At 42.5% G+C, this 16,765-nt stretch overlaps 1 protein-coding gene and 1 long non-coding RNA gene across 6 annotated transcripts in view; one reads left to right on the top strand and one right to left on the bottom strand.

Annotated features, from left to right (window-relative positions):
* Positions 1-1,710: 1,710 nt before the first annotated feature.
* On the bottom strand, positions 1,711-2,934 carry LOC135313270 (uncharacterized). Its single transcript, XR_010372887.1, has 2 exons — positions 2,706-2,934; positions 1,711-2,419 (listed from the first exon to the last, which is right to left on the bottom strand). It is a non-coding gene; the product is annotated as an uncharacterized LOC135313270 (long non-coding RNA).
* Positions 2,935-3,008: 74 nt separating this feature from the next.
* The window catches only part of KLHL2 (kelch like family member 2), a 59,778-nt gene continuing 46,021 nt past the window's right edge, over positions 3,009-16,765 (top strand). The window contains exons 1-4 of one of the 5 annotated variants that reach the window (XM_064449763.1): positions 3,009-3,212; positions 6,150-6,275; positions 10,687-10,793; positions 15,329-15,450. In XM_064449763.1, coding sequence (XP_064305833.1) covers positions 3,190-3,212; positions 6,150-6,275; positions 10,687-10,793; positions 15,329-15,450 — 378 coding nt within the window. In that variant the 5' untranslated portion in view covers positions 3,009-3,189. Of the gene's footprint in view, positions 3,213-4,067; positions 4,087-6,149; positions 6,276-10,686; positions 10,794-15,328; positions 15,451-16,765 lie in introns of those variants that run through there. The other 4 variants (XM_064449766.1, XM_064449765.1, XM_064449762.1 and 1 more) reach the window with 4 other exon arrangements.

Here is a 16,765-nt window from a genome sequence, read left to right as displayed (position 1 = left end):
ATAAAAGTCTGTTGCTGGATGGTAATGTTACCAGGGGTGAAATGCACAGGGAAAAAAAAAAAAAAGAATGTGTGCCCTGAATGATTTTGGATAAAACCGTACTTATTTTTACATAAATTTTTATACATAAATTACCCACACCTAAATTCAGTAAGATACAAATATAATGGATAACTACTAACAAAGGGAGGAAAGACCTTGTTTGTCTGTTTGAAGCAATAGCTATACAGACAGGTGCTTAAGTATTAAATTCTAGCCTCTTCCTTTCTTCTTCCTTTTTCATGAAAAGAATTCCAGCCTTAGCAGCATCTTCTCATAAGCATTCTGCCCAAACCATTCAGAATCGTTGGCAGCATTCCTTTGGAACTCTCTGAAACAAGTGGGAAAGGACCAAGAGTTGTTACCGGGCTATCCTGAACAGGATAGAGGGATTTCCTCAGCAAATGCAGTGACTTGAATTGCTGCAGCATAAACAAAAATGGCAGCTGTTTCATCATAGTTAAGAAACATAGCCTATTTCCTTTCAAAACTAGATGTATTGTGGTTTTAGATACAATACACACATATATAATTTTTTTTTCTCTAAATAAATAAAGAATAGTTAGTTTTTTTCTCTCTAAAAGTTCTTTTCTAAGAAATCCAAACATTGTATTTACAGGGTGTGTTTTCTCATGGTTAGGTATATAAGTTGTTTTGCCATAACCACATAATTAATTTTGGATACAGTCATTTTTGTTTCAGCTGTTTATGATTCCTTTCAGGATTACTGAAGCACAAAGACATGATTTTAGAAAAAATATAGAACCTTGCCCTATTTGTGTTTCTTTTTGATGTTCTCCATCACAGTAGTTACTTCAACTAACGTTAAACATTTGGCTCAAAAGCTAAAACAACGCTGCAGGAAAATGAGAGAAGTCACTGGTTGGAAATGCTTAATGTTCACTTAAGAATGAACATTATTAAACAGTTCTGCCATGTTAACAAGGGGCAGAATCTGCAGCTGCCTACATGCTTGCAGGATCTATATGTGAGTAGCACACAAAAGCCCTTGTCAGCTTCCAGACAAGTTTACAATGACTGTATAGTCTAATGTGGACCCTTAAACACAGCACAGTCTATTACTAGAAGGATTCACTTTGGTCTTCTGCATCAGTAAAAGCTAGGATCCTTGTTGTACAAAGTAACGCGTTCAGGAGTCTAATCTAGGGTATAGAAACCTGAAAATACGATGTGACAGTCACCAGCAACTCTCTGACCTACCCAGGCCGGACCTGCTTATGAACTCAGAACTCGCTGACGCTGTGACACATGGAGCTGGCTGAATTTTAAACCTCCATTTCAGAGCGCATTATTGCTAGCTGGCCCCTTCGGAGCAGACTGCCCTGCAAGGTTTTGTTGCGTCTTTCAAATCTTCAACAAGTAGCTTGTCTTCACCAGTGGAACACAGAGGCAAATAAAGTTGTCTTTTACGAAAAGACAAAGTCAGAAGTTATGACGTACAGACTTTGTAAAAACAGGCACTGACAATTAAGCTAATTTAATTTAGAATATCCTCCAGTGGAAACTTATTGAAAAATTTTGAAGTGTTCCCAGATCAAACATCACAGTGTAGTGAAAGAGGAATGGTTAACTGAGAAAACTAAAATGGCATTTTCCAAGCAAGGAATACCACTAGAGATTGGCAAACATGAAAAAAGAAATTAAAATACATTTTGTTTTAATAACCTATGATTTTATTAGAAACATTGGTGAAGGCTTTATGTATCCATCTGGAATATTCACCCGAAACGCACCTGCCACTTTCTGTTTTGCCTTCTACTTAAAATGTGTTGGTGTCAAACTCCTCTCACTCTGAGAAAAATAGTGTTGGTCAGTTAGTGACAGATTTATCAGTTTTAGAGTTACTTTGTCATTATCAAATCTCTTAGTCCAGTGAAGATGCACTTTATTTTTACAGACACTATCAGACTTGAATACCTGAATTGCGCTGAGCTTGCTAAACACATCTTCCACTGCACAACCTTCTAAAATTTAGAAGTAACGTGCAGGGGTTTAAGTACAGTAAATTCTTCTCAAGTGCCCCAGGTCAGGAGTTGCCTGCGACTGTGTGACTAGAGACAGGAGGGCAGCTGTTCTGGGCGGCACAGCCGCTCTTCTGCTGGGCTGGATCAAATAAAGGCGGACGAGATACAGCAGGTCACAGTGAACTGGAGCACTGGCGTTCAACTGCAGCATCCCTCTTCTCTGCCCCAGCGCACTCTGGGCTTTGCTTCGGCCCCTGCTCGAGCTGCAGCCACCTGCGCCAGCTGGTGTCCCGCCACCTCCTCACCGGCCTGGGGCCAACTTGCGCGGTGATGCCACGGCGCGCATCTGGGGGTGCGTCTCCTCACAGAACAGACCTGTGGCTGCTTTCTGTTTCCTAAAAGAAAAGAGTCCTGGCTCCGGGGCCCAGAGCACCTCTGCGTCCCCACGCGAGCGCCCCAAGCCATCCTCCCGGGTGCCGAGGACGCCCTGGCTCGGGCGCTCCGCGGGGCCGCCCCGGCGAGGGCAGCCCCGGAGCGCCGCGCTCCGGCCCCGCCCTGAGCCACCGCTCTCCTGGCGGGTGGGAGATGGGCGTTGGGGTGCCCCAGGAGCGGGAACGGGGCCGGGCACAGGCTCGTCCCCTGGAAGGAGACGCTTCTTCCAGCAAATGGAGCAGCACCGACCCTCCGCCTCCTCCCAACGGCCAAGGGGAGAGCAGCCGTCCGCCCCCGGGACTGGGCTGCCCCACCGAGCGGCGGCGGGCTGCCCCGCAGCGTGGGAGGCACCCCGCGCCCTGCCGGAGCGGGGGCTCCCGGCCTGGGGCGCCTGCCCGCCGCAGGGACCCGGTCCGCCCGCGGGGCGACGGCCCCCCGCACCGGGCTGGAGCCCGCCCGTGCCGGGGCCGGGGGCGGGGGCGGGGCCGGGGGCGGGGCCGGGCCGCGCGCCCCCCGCCGCCGCGCCTGCGCGCCGCGGCCCGTCCCCGCCAACGCCCTCCCGCGGGCGGGAACCCGGAAGTGGGCAGCGCCGGCGGCTCCCGGCGGGCCAGCACCGGGCAGCGGCAGCGGGGGCTCCGGCGGCACCCCGCGGCGGGGGCAGCGGCGGCTGGCATGGTGCTGGCGGCAGCGCGCCGCGCCCGCGTTGCACGGAGGGAGCCCGAGCGGAGCCGCGATGGAGATGCTGCTGCCGCCCGTGTGAGTGCGGCGGTGGGGCGGGCGGGCAGGGAGGCTGGCCGGCTCCCGGAGCCTGGCGGCACGGAGCGGTGCAGAGCGCTGTGCCGAGCCGAGCCGTGCCGGGGGCGCGGGGCCAGGCCCGGCCGCGTCGCAGCGAGCTGCGCTGCGGTGGCGCTCCCCAGCCCGGCCGGCCCCTGGCGCGGCCGGCCCGACCCGGGCCCCTCGGCACCGGCGGGGAGCGGGGCCCGCGGGCAGCCTCTGCACCGGCGGGGGGACAGGGACCGGACCCGGACCGGGACCTGGCCGCGGCAGCGTGGGGCAGGGCGCTGTCGGCGACCGGCGGCGGAGCCCGGGGGTGGCGGCTGATGCCCCGTGGGCCGGGGCTCCCCACGCTCAGCGCCGCCGCCCGCGGGCTCGGGCGGCCCGTCGTGGGGCGGGGGAGCGGGGCCGGGGTCCCCGCGGGCGGGCAGGGCTGCCGGCAGCCCGCCCCGCCCCCCTCCCCCCCCCCGCGCCTTCCCGCTTGCGGGAACCGGCGGCTGCTGCTGCTTTTTCTTGCCTTTTTTTTTTTTTCTCTCCTCCTCCTCCTCACTCCTTCTGCTTCCTCCATATGCGGTCCCAAATTACTCCCTGTTTGACTCAGCAGTCGTGCCCATCACACTATCGGTTTTCTGGTTATTTAGTTAAACATCTTTTTTTAGTAGCAGCACACTAGGCGAGCCGTGTATTTCCAGCTGCACTTCAGTTGGGTTCATCCAGTATTTTATATGCTCCAGTTCAGCATAGCTTCATCACATACCTTCAGGAGGCTGTGATTTCAGGTACGCGGTCAGTGAGGCCCTTGAGAAGAAACCAAAGGGAGCCAGTTGCAGACAGCTTTGACCCAACTGGTGAAACGGTAAGAGAGACTCCAGTAACTTCAGGCAGACCAGCAGCTCTCAAAACAGAGGGCATATGACTGACGGTTTTGTGGGCTTCATTACCTTGAAACAAAGTCATCCTTTGTGACAAACTGATGAAACTTCGGCAAATGAATTTGCGCTTCGTAGGAACTCCTCCATCTATCCAGGTTGCTTGACAGCTCTTTACAGGCAACACTGACCACTTTTTTTTCTCTTGCATATCTGTATGGGATGTGTATATAGGCTGTATACCTGTGCACATCGTTAGTATCTGATGCATTGCTTAGAATTGTAAAAAGGTGCCATAGAAGAAGTGTTCTTATCTTGGACTTGATAACTCGGTGCTATAATTAAAAGTAGCGGGGTCCTTTCCTCACAGTTACTCTTGGTGTTTTTAATGTTTCCTGAAGTCACCGATTCTTGTGTGTATTTTTTTTGAACGCCGATCACTACGTGTCACATAATTTAGAAAAGTAATATTCAGTCTAAAGGAGTTTACTAGACAGGACTTTTTTTACATCCATACAGCAGCATATGTGTGTGTGCTGTAACTTGTTACATGATTTTTTTTTGGTGATTGATGCAAAATTGCTATCTGTTATGTGGCCCCTTTCAGTAATGAGTTGTACCATTTTCAAAACTGAGCATGAAACTTTCAATTCATAGCAGTTTTATGGTACAAAGTAATAAGCTGGTAGTGGTTTGGGTTCTGTAGATGGACCTTACTTTGGTAGCCAGTGTTTTACAGAGACCTTTTCTATTCCTTTGTTGCTTGATGCAGTTTCATGCTGTTATGTTCTAAAATTTTGTAGCTAGTTCTGGAATTGTGAAAAGTAGAGAGAACCAACTACTTTGCTTTGCACGTTGTTGTAGAGCACAGAGTTCTAGGTTAAAATCTTAAATTATCGTTGAATTTTTCTTTTAAGCTTCTTTAGACATGTTCAGGTAAAAAGTTTTAGGTATGGTAGAAGAGAGGCTCGAATTATGGGAGTCAACACATGCATTCAATATGACTATTATTACCTGAAGCAAGTAAGATTGAGTTTTCATTTGAAATCAGGTCTCTGATGTACCAAGCGCAGCTGCCCAACAAAGTGACTTCAGTGACTTTGCTTATTTCTAGCTCAGAGGTTCAGGAATATGGTTACAATAGTGTAGGTGAAAACATCACCGATACTAAGCGTTTTCAAAGTACTGCAACAATGTAATTTGCCTGACAAGAATAACACCAAACTCGTTGGCTTGGTTTAGCACGGGGTGAAAAACCCACTTGCTGTTTGGATAGTCCTAGTGCCTGGGGAGTGTACATAATCATTTTCCTACAGAAGTTAGTGTCTACAGAACTTGGCTATTTCTTATAGAACGAGGTAACTAGCTAGTGATTTTCCACACTGCTTAGTTTTTCTCTTGCTATTTTGGGTGGGTTTTTGAGAGTAAGAAAAACTAAGAGGTTGCTCAGTTCTGCTTTTCAAAGCATTGAATGGATCTGCAAAACTACCCGTCTTTTCTCATACTCACCTATGTCTCATGCTGCTGCTAAGGAAAGCCTGGACAATTACAGCAGGCATCATGCAGTCTTCCCATCAGGGATGAACTGGGAGGTGTGTGAACCAGTAAGGGAGACCCTGGCGGAAGGGCAGAGAGTGGCTCTTGCCTCGCAGGTGGTGAAGGCATTGAGAGACCGGGGTGATGGATGCTGTGTTCTGCCATTGATCTGTATGGGCACCAGGCTAAAAGTTCCTGAACCTCTGCTTCTCCCCTCACTTCAGGGCTTACTGGAAATATTCTAGGGCATCATCTTCATGTTTTCCTTAGTGGAGATTATTGTTAGCCCTGAGTGCCTCTGTCAGCCTTGCTCATGTTGGCCACTAATTTATCGCTTCCTTGGGAATTCTACCTGCTCCTCCACACTGTTGGTAAAAGGGAAACCAAAATTGCTTGGAGTAAAGAAGTTGAAGTGCAAATCTCCTCCTCCCCAAGATGAAGGTGGGGACAATAAGAGTGACTGAGATTAGACAGAAGTATTAACTCTCTTCATTTTTTTTCTCTTTCTTTCTAGATGTACCAAACTTTGCCATCAGAAGCCCTTGGATCTGAAAGATGATAACACCGAAATTCACTGTCCTGTTACAGTAAATCCATGGCACATGAAGAAAGCTTTTAAAGTTATGAATGAATTAAGAAGGTATTGCTTCACTGCATACATCTGCCTGGAGTCCATAATACATTTTTACTTTAATTTGCATTTATTGAGTTAATAGTTTATTTATTAAGAACATGCAATTCCAGAAGTGTAGCTGATGAGAAGGATTACATATACGATGAAGTGATAGCTGAATGATAGCCATGTGATGATAGCTGTAATGTGTGCAGTATGCTTCTGCCCCTCATAAATTAATCAAAACTAGGTTTATGAGACTTGAAAAATACTTAGAGGTTGTATACAAGGAGTTACAGCTACTGATCCTGTCTTGTATGTAGTTGATCCTGGATAGATGAAAAGTGACTCTTTAGTTGAGCCTGAGGCTCTTCGTATGCCTGTTGTTGATTTTTGTGGTAGGCTGTGAACTGGAAAAATGTTAAAATTTTCTAGTCTGGAAACATAGGTCACAGTCTAACAAATGTAAACCAACTGACAGTACGCTTTCTTTTCTGAGTTATCTTTTACTTGCCCCTGGGAGAAATAGATGAACTCCCAAATCAAATGTTAAAAGTAACTTTTCTCAATAAAGTTTTCTAAGACCTTGAGTAATACTACCATCAGTTTCAGCAAAACTGGGGAACTGGTGCTGATGCTGTTCTTAGCACCCATATTGATTTATTTTCTACATAAGAGTAGGTGAGATGGTGTTGAAAACTGTGACAGCTGGTAATTAGAGCTCACAACCGAGCTCTGGTAATTAGGACTCACAACTATCACTGACAGTAATTCAGCTTTATAACTAACGGCAACAATTGAGAAATCAAATAAATAAAACACTACTTTAGCATAGACAATACTGGAGGGTATGAAAATCCCGTAGTCCTTTGTTATTTCCCATATATGATTAAAAACTGGAGAGGCTTCACCTGAAAAAGACAGCAACTGATACCCTATTAAACATGCCTCTGCCTTTGATCTTCACTGCTCCGTGTGGGTAAATCTTTAATACTGTGGTTGATACTGTGATCAGATCAATGTGTTTATCTGGCTGTGACAGTTTGTTCTGTACTGGAAGATTGGAGAAAATCATACCCTGACAATAAATGACTTAAATTCAGCTCAAAGACTTCCATAGTCTGAGGATGATTGGATAAGAACAGAGACTATTTTTCTGGTATGTTAACAGACTGGTTACCTTACGCTGGAAGGGCTGATACTTGTTGCTTCACCTTAACTGACACCTTTGGCTTTTTCAGGGATCCCAGGGACCAGATTCAGTGTCTTAAGGAGTGTAATATGGCTACTGGCTCTAGCCAGGCTCTGACTCCCTAAGGATGGGCAAGAGTTTAGATGAAGAAACAGTTTCCCAGAATGAATCTTACAACAATTTTGGAAGTCAGAAACCTTACCTGTGTTTTGTTGTGTTGAGGAAAAGATACATGGTCTCCCAGTAGAGTGCATTGTTGAAGGCCATGGATTATTTTGAGAATATACTTTGGTTTCCATGGTTACTTAAATTCGAATTGCCGTAGAAGCAATTTGAGCAATTTTGTCTTATACATGTATAAATAGTTAAAGTTGGAAGAGGAGCAGTGCCATGCAAACCTTAACTGTAGTTCTTATTAAATAAGGCAGTTGATGCAGCAGCGTTTACTGTTTAAGCTGACTACAGCTTTTAAAACTGTAAATGCTAATTAGATAAGATTATAAATGCTAATATTTGCATTTATTTGTTTGAAATAATAAACTGAAGTATTTTAGAAATGTTTCAGACTTCGTTACTCTAAATGAAGACCTAATATAAATCAAGTAAATAGTATTTTCATTTTTATTGACTATACTTTTAAAGTGGGCTCTATCTCCGTTCTTTTCATTAGGTGTAGCACAGGCAGGTATTTGCCAGAGATACACTCTCCAGAAGGTGGATAACTGCTAAAGAAATCATCTCCTTAAGCATCTAAAATATATTGATTTTGGAATGCTTAAGTCTCTGAGTTTATATTACATATCTGGCTGCTGTCAAGTTGCCTGGTTCTATTAGCTCCTAAGAGGGTTTTTCTGTGCCTTCAAATTTTGACAAATTTGAGTAATTTTGTCCTTGGTAACTTTTGTCATTTCGTTACTCACCATCACCTCAACACTGAGTCACAGAGATCATTAGGATAGTTAATTAGCTCTTGACATATGAAGAAATTACCTTCTGATGCCTGCCTATCTTCTTCATTATAATTTGCTTTTATCACAATGGAATTTGACCTTACCTATATTTAAAATCCCATTCTTACAAACAGTTTACCAAAATCTTTTGAAGATGTGCATAATGACCTTTCTATATATAAACCAATGAAGGATACCTGCAAGCTGGTAAACAGTTATTGTTCTTAAACCTATACTTTTTTTGGCCCCCTCCCCCCCCCCCCTTCTCATTTCCTTTACAAAGATGGTGTACCCCCCACAGCTCGGTTCATTTACTCGCTCTATACAAGCAAATTAGTACAATATCACTTCAGAATGCAAACTTTTCTAAAATAAATTGGTGTGCCCTCATGAAATGAAGGCTCTGAGTTGCCGTGGAAGCCACAAAACACTTGCAGCAGAGTACATGATTAAGTTTATAAGCTTGTTTCTTTCTTTAGTAGTTTATTTAGCTTGTCAGCTTTGTAGTAACACAGCACATTCATCCACCTAACGCTGTTCCAGACTACCTCTAAGTTCCTGTGTCTCTGCACAAGCAATGGAATGAATTAGCTGGAATTTTGCATTGATGTAATTCTTTTGCTTCTGGCTTTGTTATCTTTGGTATTTCTGTGCAGCTAAGCATAAAACCTTTTGTTCCTGTTGTCAGGGTAAGTACAGGTGTCTAAGAAAGCCGGGTATCTGATGACCTCTTACGTGCAGCTTTCTGTTTTAATTTTTGTGTAATAAATGTAATGGTTTTCAAGCTCCTCTGAATTGTGTGTTTCATCTGGGTACAGTCATTACCTTGTATATCTTTTTTGATAATAACCATATTGCAGGCTAAGCTTATGAGATTCGGATAGTTGCTGTAGGTATTAAGAGCTGAAAGCAGGCAAACGTTTTAATGCCAGGGTTGCAATATAGCCCCAAAGCTTAGTTGTGGCCACCAGAATTTTTGGGGTGTGACCTCCACAAGGCCACCTTACTTGAAGCTGCGATCAAAGAAATCGGATGATTGCAGAGGCTAAGAGATCTCGGAGTTTTCTTTGGACTGAGATGGATACCTGGGCAGTTTGTCCGAGACCTCTAGCTCCATTGGGGCAAAATGCAACTGCTCACCCCAGTCCCTACTACAATGGTGTGTGGTAGCTGCAAACTATCAGAAAGTCTGCATCTAACTGCAATATATATTCAGGAAAGATAAAAATTTATCTTTCCAGAAGTACTGACAATCAAGATCACTGAATTGATGTACAACTCTAGCTCCATTCCTAAGGAATATGTTTTGTTAAACTGTACTTTCCCCTCTTCCCTTTGTTGCCCTGGCTCTGAGTTTTGTGGATTGTATGCTACTTCTACAGGGACAGTGCTAGCATGGGAAGGAAATTAAAGGAAACTGTGGCTCTGGCTATTTAGATGCTGGGAAATTGCAGCCTTTTGGTGGTGGGGTGGTATGGTTTTCTTTCCCCTTTTCCATCTAGAAAATTGGATTATAAAGAGTACACAGTGTGGTGGGTTTAACTGGAAGAGGTATATCCAGTAGCTGTACACTGCATTGGAAACACCTGTATTAGGAATTATGATAAATGAGATGTTACTTTATTGCAACAGAGGAGGGAGGAAATGTGCATTACAGTCACAAAGGACGATAATGGAAATGGATGTAATGAAGACAAAAAGTCAGGCAAGATATGAAGTTAACCATAGTAAATGATAAACTGGTTAGAGTGGAAAAAATAATTGCTATTGTGTACATGGGCTGTGAAAAAAAAAAATGCTTGAAAAACAGTAAACATGGAGGTGATCGAGCAGTGATTTTGAACAATTAAGTAGGCATGAGCTTCCAGTGTAATGTGACACAGGCATCACAACTGAAGTTTGGATTCTTTGTTGTCTGTAAAGTCTTATTTCTTACCTCAAATGTTTTAGTGTTTATGTATATAAAATTCTTTTTTCTTCCTTAGTTATTCTTCCAGTGAGAAGGTTTATAAATTGGGCTGATATGAATTTTGGTTATTCAATGCAGAAAACTTCTGTGTAAGAAATCACAATTCAGTAGTTTGATTTTTAGAAAGTTCTGTGTACCCAAGGACCATCTGTAATCCGACTGAGTAATAGTCATGTGGTTGTGCAACGCATTTAAAAACAATGCTTCATCAACGCTGTCTGCCTGCCTCTTCTGAGGGCATGGGAAAAGAAATTGTGTGTGATATTTATACGCTTTTCTGTTGTAGTTTACTTACGTGAAATTGCCTTCTCTGGTATTTCCAAATAGTCAAAACTTGCTGTGTGATGTGACGATAGTAGCTGAAGACATGGAAATTGCAGCGCATAGAGTTGTGCTAGCCGCCTGCAGCCCCTACTTCCATGCCATGTTTACAGGTACCAAATGTTTCAATACTTACTATGCTCTAATCCAATCCAACTGTATAAAGCACAAAATTAAATTACTTTTGCTTTTTAGGATCTCATTTAATTTTTAGATAAGCCAATAGGAACATTTGCGTTTCTCAGTGAATTTTTCAGCAGTCTAAGGACATACTGGCAACTTATTCTTTGGTAGCATGATGAATGCTTTAAAAAGTCTCATTTAAAGAATTTTATATGTTAAGTAAGCCAGGAATAGTAGAGTTGTCATACCCTTTAAGGCTCTAGTGATCTCACTTGTCCAAAAGAAGGTTAAAATAACTTTCATGTGAATTTTGGAGTAAATTATGTCCTTTAACAACTACTGCTGCTATGTTCTTCAGACCCCGAGTACTCTAGGCGGTTGGTAGATATGAAAGCTTCTGTGGCTTTGGCAGCCTATAGCTGGAGTGCATGTTTCGGTATTTTTAGGGTAATTCTCCATGACAGATGTACTCTGCATCATTGCCACAGCTTTTCTGTGCAGGCTTGATTCTGCCTCTGCTTGCTCCATGCTGGCCAAGTTACAGCTTTGCTGCTACAAAAGGAATGCTGAGGGCTTGCAAGGCTAAGATAGGTTCAGGTTCATAGGAGCCTCCAGCTGAATTCCTGTGCTGTGGGTTTAATTCCATAATGGTTATAAATCACATTGAAATCACGTGGAATTCAGTGTCAACGTGAGAATGCTACTAAATGCATGTTAAAAATAACTTCTGAAGTTGTCTGTTCCTTCTCAAATCTCATGCCAGTTTGGTAGTTAACACTGACTGAAATGAAAAGAATTCTCTGTGGCAAATTGCTTCTGACCACCTCCTCAGGTGGAGGCAGAAATGTGACTCTTGGCCTGCCAGTGTACAAGCAAATTGGAGTTTCAATAACTTTAATTGTATGCAACTGGAAGATTGATGAAATCTTAAATACTGTTGTGTCCTGGGGAAGCAGCTGATGTATTCTTGATTTTGCATACAAATTTTTTGACACAACCGAAGCTAGAAGTGGAGTCACTGCTATCAGCAACAGTGCTTTACAGTTGTGTGTAAAATTAAGTATCTATTCCTCTAGTAGTTCTTCAAGCTTGCATTTGTGGTTGAGACAAACACTCCAGGTGACTGATACATTCTTTCTTAATTTTTACTGCTTTCTTGAAAGTTAGAATGAAAACAGATGCTTCTACAGTTCCTTTTCATCACCTTAGTAACAGAAGCCTTTTACGTTAGTTCTGTATTAAAGATTAACTGTTGTTGACTGTCACACTGAAAATATTCTTCACTCAGAGTATACATTTTATATTATGATCTCTGTGGCAGACAAGACATTTCTGCTTGCCCCAACTGCCCTTTCTGAGGAGAGGTTTACGACTGGTTAGGAGTGCCAGTGCAGTGGTGTCTGTAGCCACTCTCTAGATGGAATTGCTGAAATCTTGGTCCTTTCCTTGCTTCAGTCCCATTTAAATTTTTTTGCTTTTTTTATGTTTTTAGATGTAGGTCATCTTTGTCCCCTGGTGCTGGGGGACTGGGAATGCTCACCTGAATAATGGGTGGGAAGAGTTTAACCCATATATCTGTGGCAATATTTGTGTAGTTGGTGAACCAGTGCAGTGGGAGCTTAAATAGAATTCAGCTGTGGCTTCAGGATTTATCAACAGATTTTATACTACTATCATAGGCTGCTTTCAGTAGGGCCCAGCTGTGGTGTTGGTGCATTTCAATCATTCCTCACAGAAGAAATCCTGAAGTACATCATAATTGTTATCTCCAAGACCCCTGCAATCCACACTTCTCAGGTGGATTTGTTGTCTCATTCACTAATCTGCAAGTTCAAATAAGCAAGTTTGATCCTTTAACCGGCTGCTACCAAATGGAAAAGTATCTTCCTCCACCCAGAATTAAACAGTGACTTAAAAGACAGTAAAAAAAATTGTGCTTTTTATGCTTCAGGGTTACTTCTTGACTGGAAATTAGAAGCTTATATTTGAACACATCTTTGCAGGTTACTTACATCTTTCTCTGAGTCATTAGGTACTGACTGCTATGCAGAATGGGGTATGGCATTAACTGAGATCAAACCCTCTTCCGGGGATTTTTTCTGTTTCCACCTGTTGCGATTGTAGAAGTAGCCCCATTGAATACTGAGGGGGGGGAAAAAAAAGGTTGCTGCCCTTCAAAGTTAGTAACAGTTACAAGCAGATGAGAAAAGAAAGACTAAACATTTGGGACTGTGTTACCAGGAATAATTCTTCCTTCTGTATACAGTGAAATTCTTCAGAAATAGGTATTGTGATAGGAATTAAATATGCTTAAATGATTAGAGGAAAGAATTATAAAACATCAGTGAAGGGACACTTCAGTGGCCTTGGGCCTGACTTAGGACAAGGTTTAATTTTCTCTTCTGCCATGGCAGTCATCCTTAGGAAATTGCCTGCTCTCTTTGCTTCCATTCTCCATTTGTAAAATTCTGTTTAAAAAAAAAAAAAAAGGCTTTCTTATATTACTTTGTGAGGAGCCATATAAGCTTTTTAGATAGCCCTTTAGTAACTTCAGCTCAACTAGTACTCAGCTGCTCCTGCCCTGGGAGGTTGGATCAGCTCAACGCTTTCCTTTCTGTGCACGCTTTCTTGTCACGAACAACTCTGTGGTGCAACTTCCCAGTCATGAACCATGTTCTTCAGCAGGTTGAATTCTAGACTGAGACTGCCTAGCAAGTGAATCGGTGGTTCCTGCTTATGATTTGTTAAACAAGTCTGGACCACAAGAGGACTGATTTAGAGTTGTAGTAAGACTGTACGACCATTTAGCATGAAAAGTAGAAGCAAGTCTTTGGTTTTGGGGTATGGGGTGGGGTGTTTTTTTTATATTCTGGGCTCTGTTGTTAAACAGAGAAGGTCCCTATCCATGGCTCTGGAAGCCTTGACACAAAATCTGAAAACAAACCTAATGCGCTTGCAGAATATCAAACTCTCCCACACACACAATTTTCCCAGAGGACCACCTCCACAGCAGCTTGCATAATAAATAACTTGCAGCATGCATGCTCTGAAGATCAATAGGTTTAATCTGTGTCAAACTAGAAGTAGAAATTTGGAATACAGGGCCCTGCGGAGAACACGCTGCAATCATCCTTCAGAGGCGTAGGGATATGTTTCAGAAGAGCAGGTGAAAAAAGAAAGAGAATTTTCCCAGTTTTGCTGGGTTTGATGTAGTTCATCATCATTGCTTTCTGCAATGCTAGCAGCCTATGCTGCTATTAAGTAGCAGTACGTTGCTGTAGATGGTGTGTTCTGCACTTCCTACCGCTCAAAGGGTTGATTTAGAATGCCATTACTTACCCTTCAGTTCAAAAAAAGCATGAATAAGAATAAATTTCTCAGTGATGATCCTTTTGCCAAATGCACTGGATAGAATGCATTGTTTGGCACCAATCCTGGAGACCACAGGGTAACAAACAATGAAAATACATATGCAATTCATAAGGGAGTATCAGCAATGATATGCGTCTTCTGATTCACTTCCCCATCCTGTCTGCTTCTGTTGTATACATGAAATTTGTAACCTCATCAATACCCTTATCTCTAAATGCCTAGGGGAAAGAAATAAGAATATATCCAATATAGAAGGCTAAGAAATGGATGTATCCAGAGCCTGGTATATAGTCTTCCAAAGTCAAAGATGATACATCTACCAACATAACTGGTTAGTTCATGTTTCGCTTCCCAGTGCAAGTCAATGCAAAAAGGGTTAAAGCTCTGAGATGACCGGGTGTGTGGTTGGTAGTCATGGACAAGGTTATAATCATTACTTCAAAATGTATCTTTGGGCAGTTATTTCAGATATAAACAAAATGTTGCATTTTGAGAAACATAATATTTTAGAAGGCAGAAGCTATTTTGCAGGCCTTTCTGTGAAGATCAGTTGTGGCATATGGCCAACATGTCAGCCTCCACAAAATGAGATCCAACAAGTTTTCCCTTGCTTACCATTTTATCTTAGCTTGAGTTTTAACTGTTAAATCAGATCTGTAACAGAGGTGAAATTGCTAAGGGAGTAATAAGTAGGCAAGCAAAGAAATACGTATGTTAATTCATCTGTGGGGATATAATTTTTCTTTCTTAAGTAAAATGACTCCAGACTGCATTTGGTATACTCCGATTAAGAAGGTAATGAAGCTAGAGTATTTTAATAGCTTGCCTTGCCAGCAAAATGTTTTTGTATGCATTTGAAGAGTCTTATTTAGGTCTGATAACAATATTTTCCTGATATTGAATGCTGGAGAAAATAGGCCACCTGCGGCAAAAGTGTTAACCCAGGTAGCATTTGCATGATGGGAACAACAAAGTCTTCCTCTCCCATGGGAGGGAGAAAGAAAAGAAATTGAATTATTGTTATTATTAAAGTTGTTTTACTATTACAACTGCTCATACACAAAGTTCTTCTGGCAGGAGCAGTTACTATTAAACTTTTATATATGTGCTTTATTTCTATCTAATTTACTTGACTAATAAACTGTATTTGTAGGTGAGATGAGTGAAAGCCGAGCAAAGAGAGTTCGAATAAAGGAAGTCGATGGCTGGACTCTAAGGATGCTTATTGATTATATTTATACTGCTGAAATTCAAGTTACAGAAGAAAACGTGCAGGTAAGAGTGAGAATATTTTCTACAACAGAAGAGGTAGCGTGCAGAGTGATTTATTTTGTCGGTGTGGTTCAACTCCAACATGGGAAATCTCATCTGCAAACTGGAATTTTTTCAGACCTCTTGCTTACAAAGCAAGTAGTCATGCTGTTTAAATTCTGGGTCAAATTCAGAGACTTTTGAAAGAAATGAAGAGTCGGCTGACTTTAATGGACTTTGCAACCAAACCTTATATAATACAATAAAATACGTGGTCTACTCTGCCTAAAACTAATGCTGTCAGCCACCTCTGTGCCACCCCCTCTCTGATACTTTAGTGTGATTTACATGAACAAAGTAGATTTGCTCCTAAATGTGAAACCATGTTCTCCAATTAAGTTGTTCTGTTTATTTTAATATATTTTTTTTCCTGCTAGCCTGCAGAATAAATTACTTTCTCCTGCTCAGTCTCTGTACCTTGCCAGTGGCCAGTTGTGCAGAAAATTTTTGGTACTGCTATTTTTTTTTTTAAATCAACCAGTATCTAGCATGAAGATCCGCCTATCCCGCGCAAACGGAACTAATCAGTTTTTCTAATCAGCTGTACCTTAAGCTGAAACTTCAATGAGAATAAAACAAACACAAGCTTAGAAAACATAGCTTCCTGCCCTTAATGTTTTCTAACCACAGATCCTGAAGATGGACAGGGTAGATTTTCCTTCCACTATCTTTTGAGATTTGGCATAGATTTTTGGTAAGTTTAAAACTCGTTGCATGGTGGGTGATACATTTAGTTCTCCCGTTTTTCTTCTTGTTCCTGTGCCTTTGTTTCTTCTCTTGCCCAATGCCAGATTACTAGCAGTTACTTTGCCGCTTTTACGGGGGACACCACCATGTTGCTCTATTTGGCAGTAAAAACTTCTGTTGTAATTGTATTCTGAAATTAATTGGTTTTATTGGGCATTAGGCTGAAATTAGTAGCTTTTTATTGGCTGCTGAATCAGATTGGGTCACTGCTAGTTTTAGCTATACTCGACTGAAGGCCTAGAAATGAGAGAAATTACTAACTTGAAACAAAATATCCTATTACTAAACCTTCCATGTCTCAGATCGTACCATAAGTCTTTTAATTCTGCAAGATTAATTTCTTGTCACCTGCTTGTTAAGGAATTGTTTACTACTGATCATAGGTGTATGTAGTGAAAAAAACTGTCTGAAGTTATATTGTATTTTGCTCATCTGGGGGTTGCACAAACCTCTGTATCACTGTGGAAGACCTTGAGCAAAATCCAGAGGTGTCAGAGATTCCCTAGTAGACCTCTTCTTGCTTGATCATGCT

This window comes from Phalacrocorax carbo, chromosome 4, assembly GCF_963921805.1.
Source record: "Phalacrocorax carbo chromosome 4, bPhaCar2.1, whole genome shotgun sequence".
Taxonomy (NCBI): domain Eukaryota; kingdom Metazoa; phylum Chordata; class Aves; order Suliformes; family Phalacrocoracidae; genus Phalacrocorax; species Phalacrocorax carbo.
The sequence above is the reverse complement of the archived record's forward strand: the minus strand, read 5'-3'. Positions and strand labels throughout refer to the sequence as shown.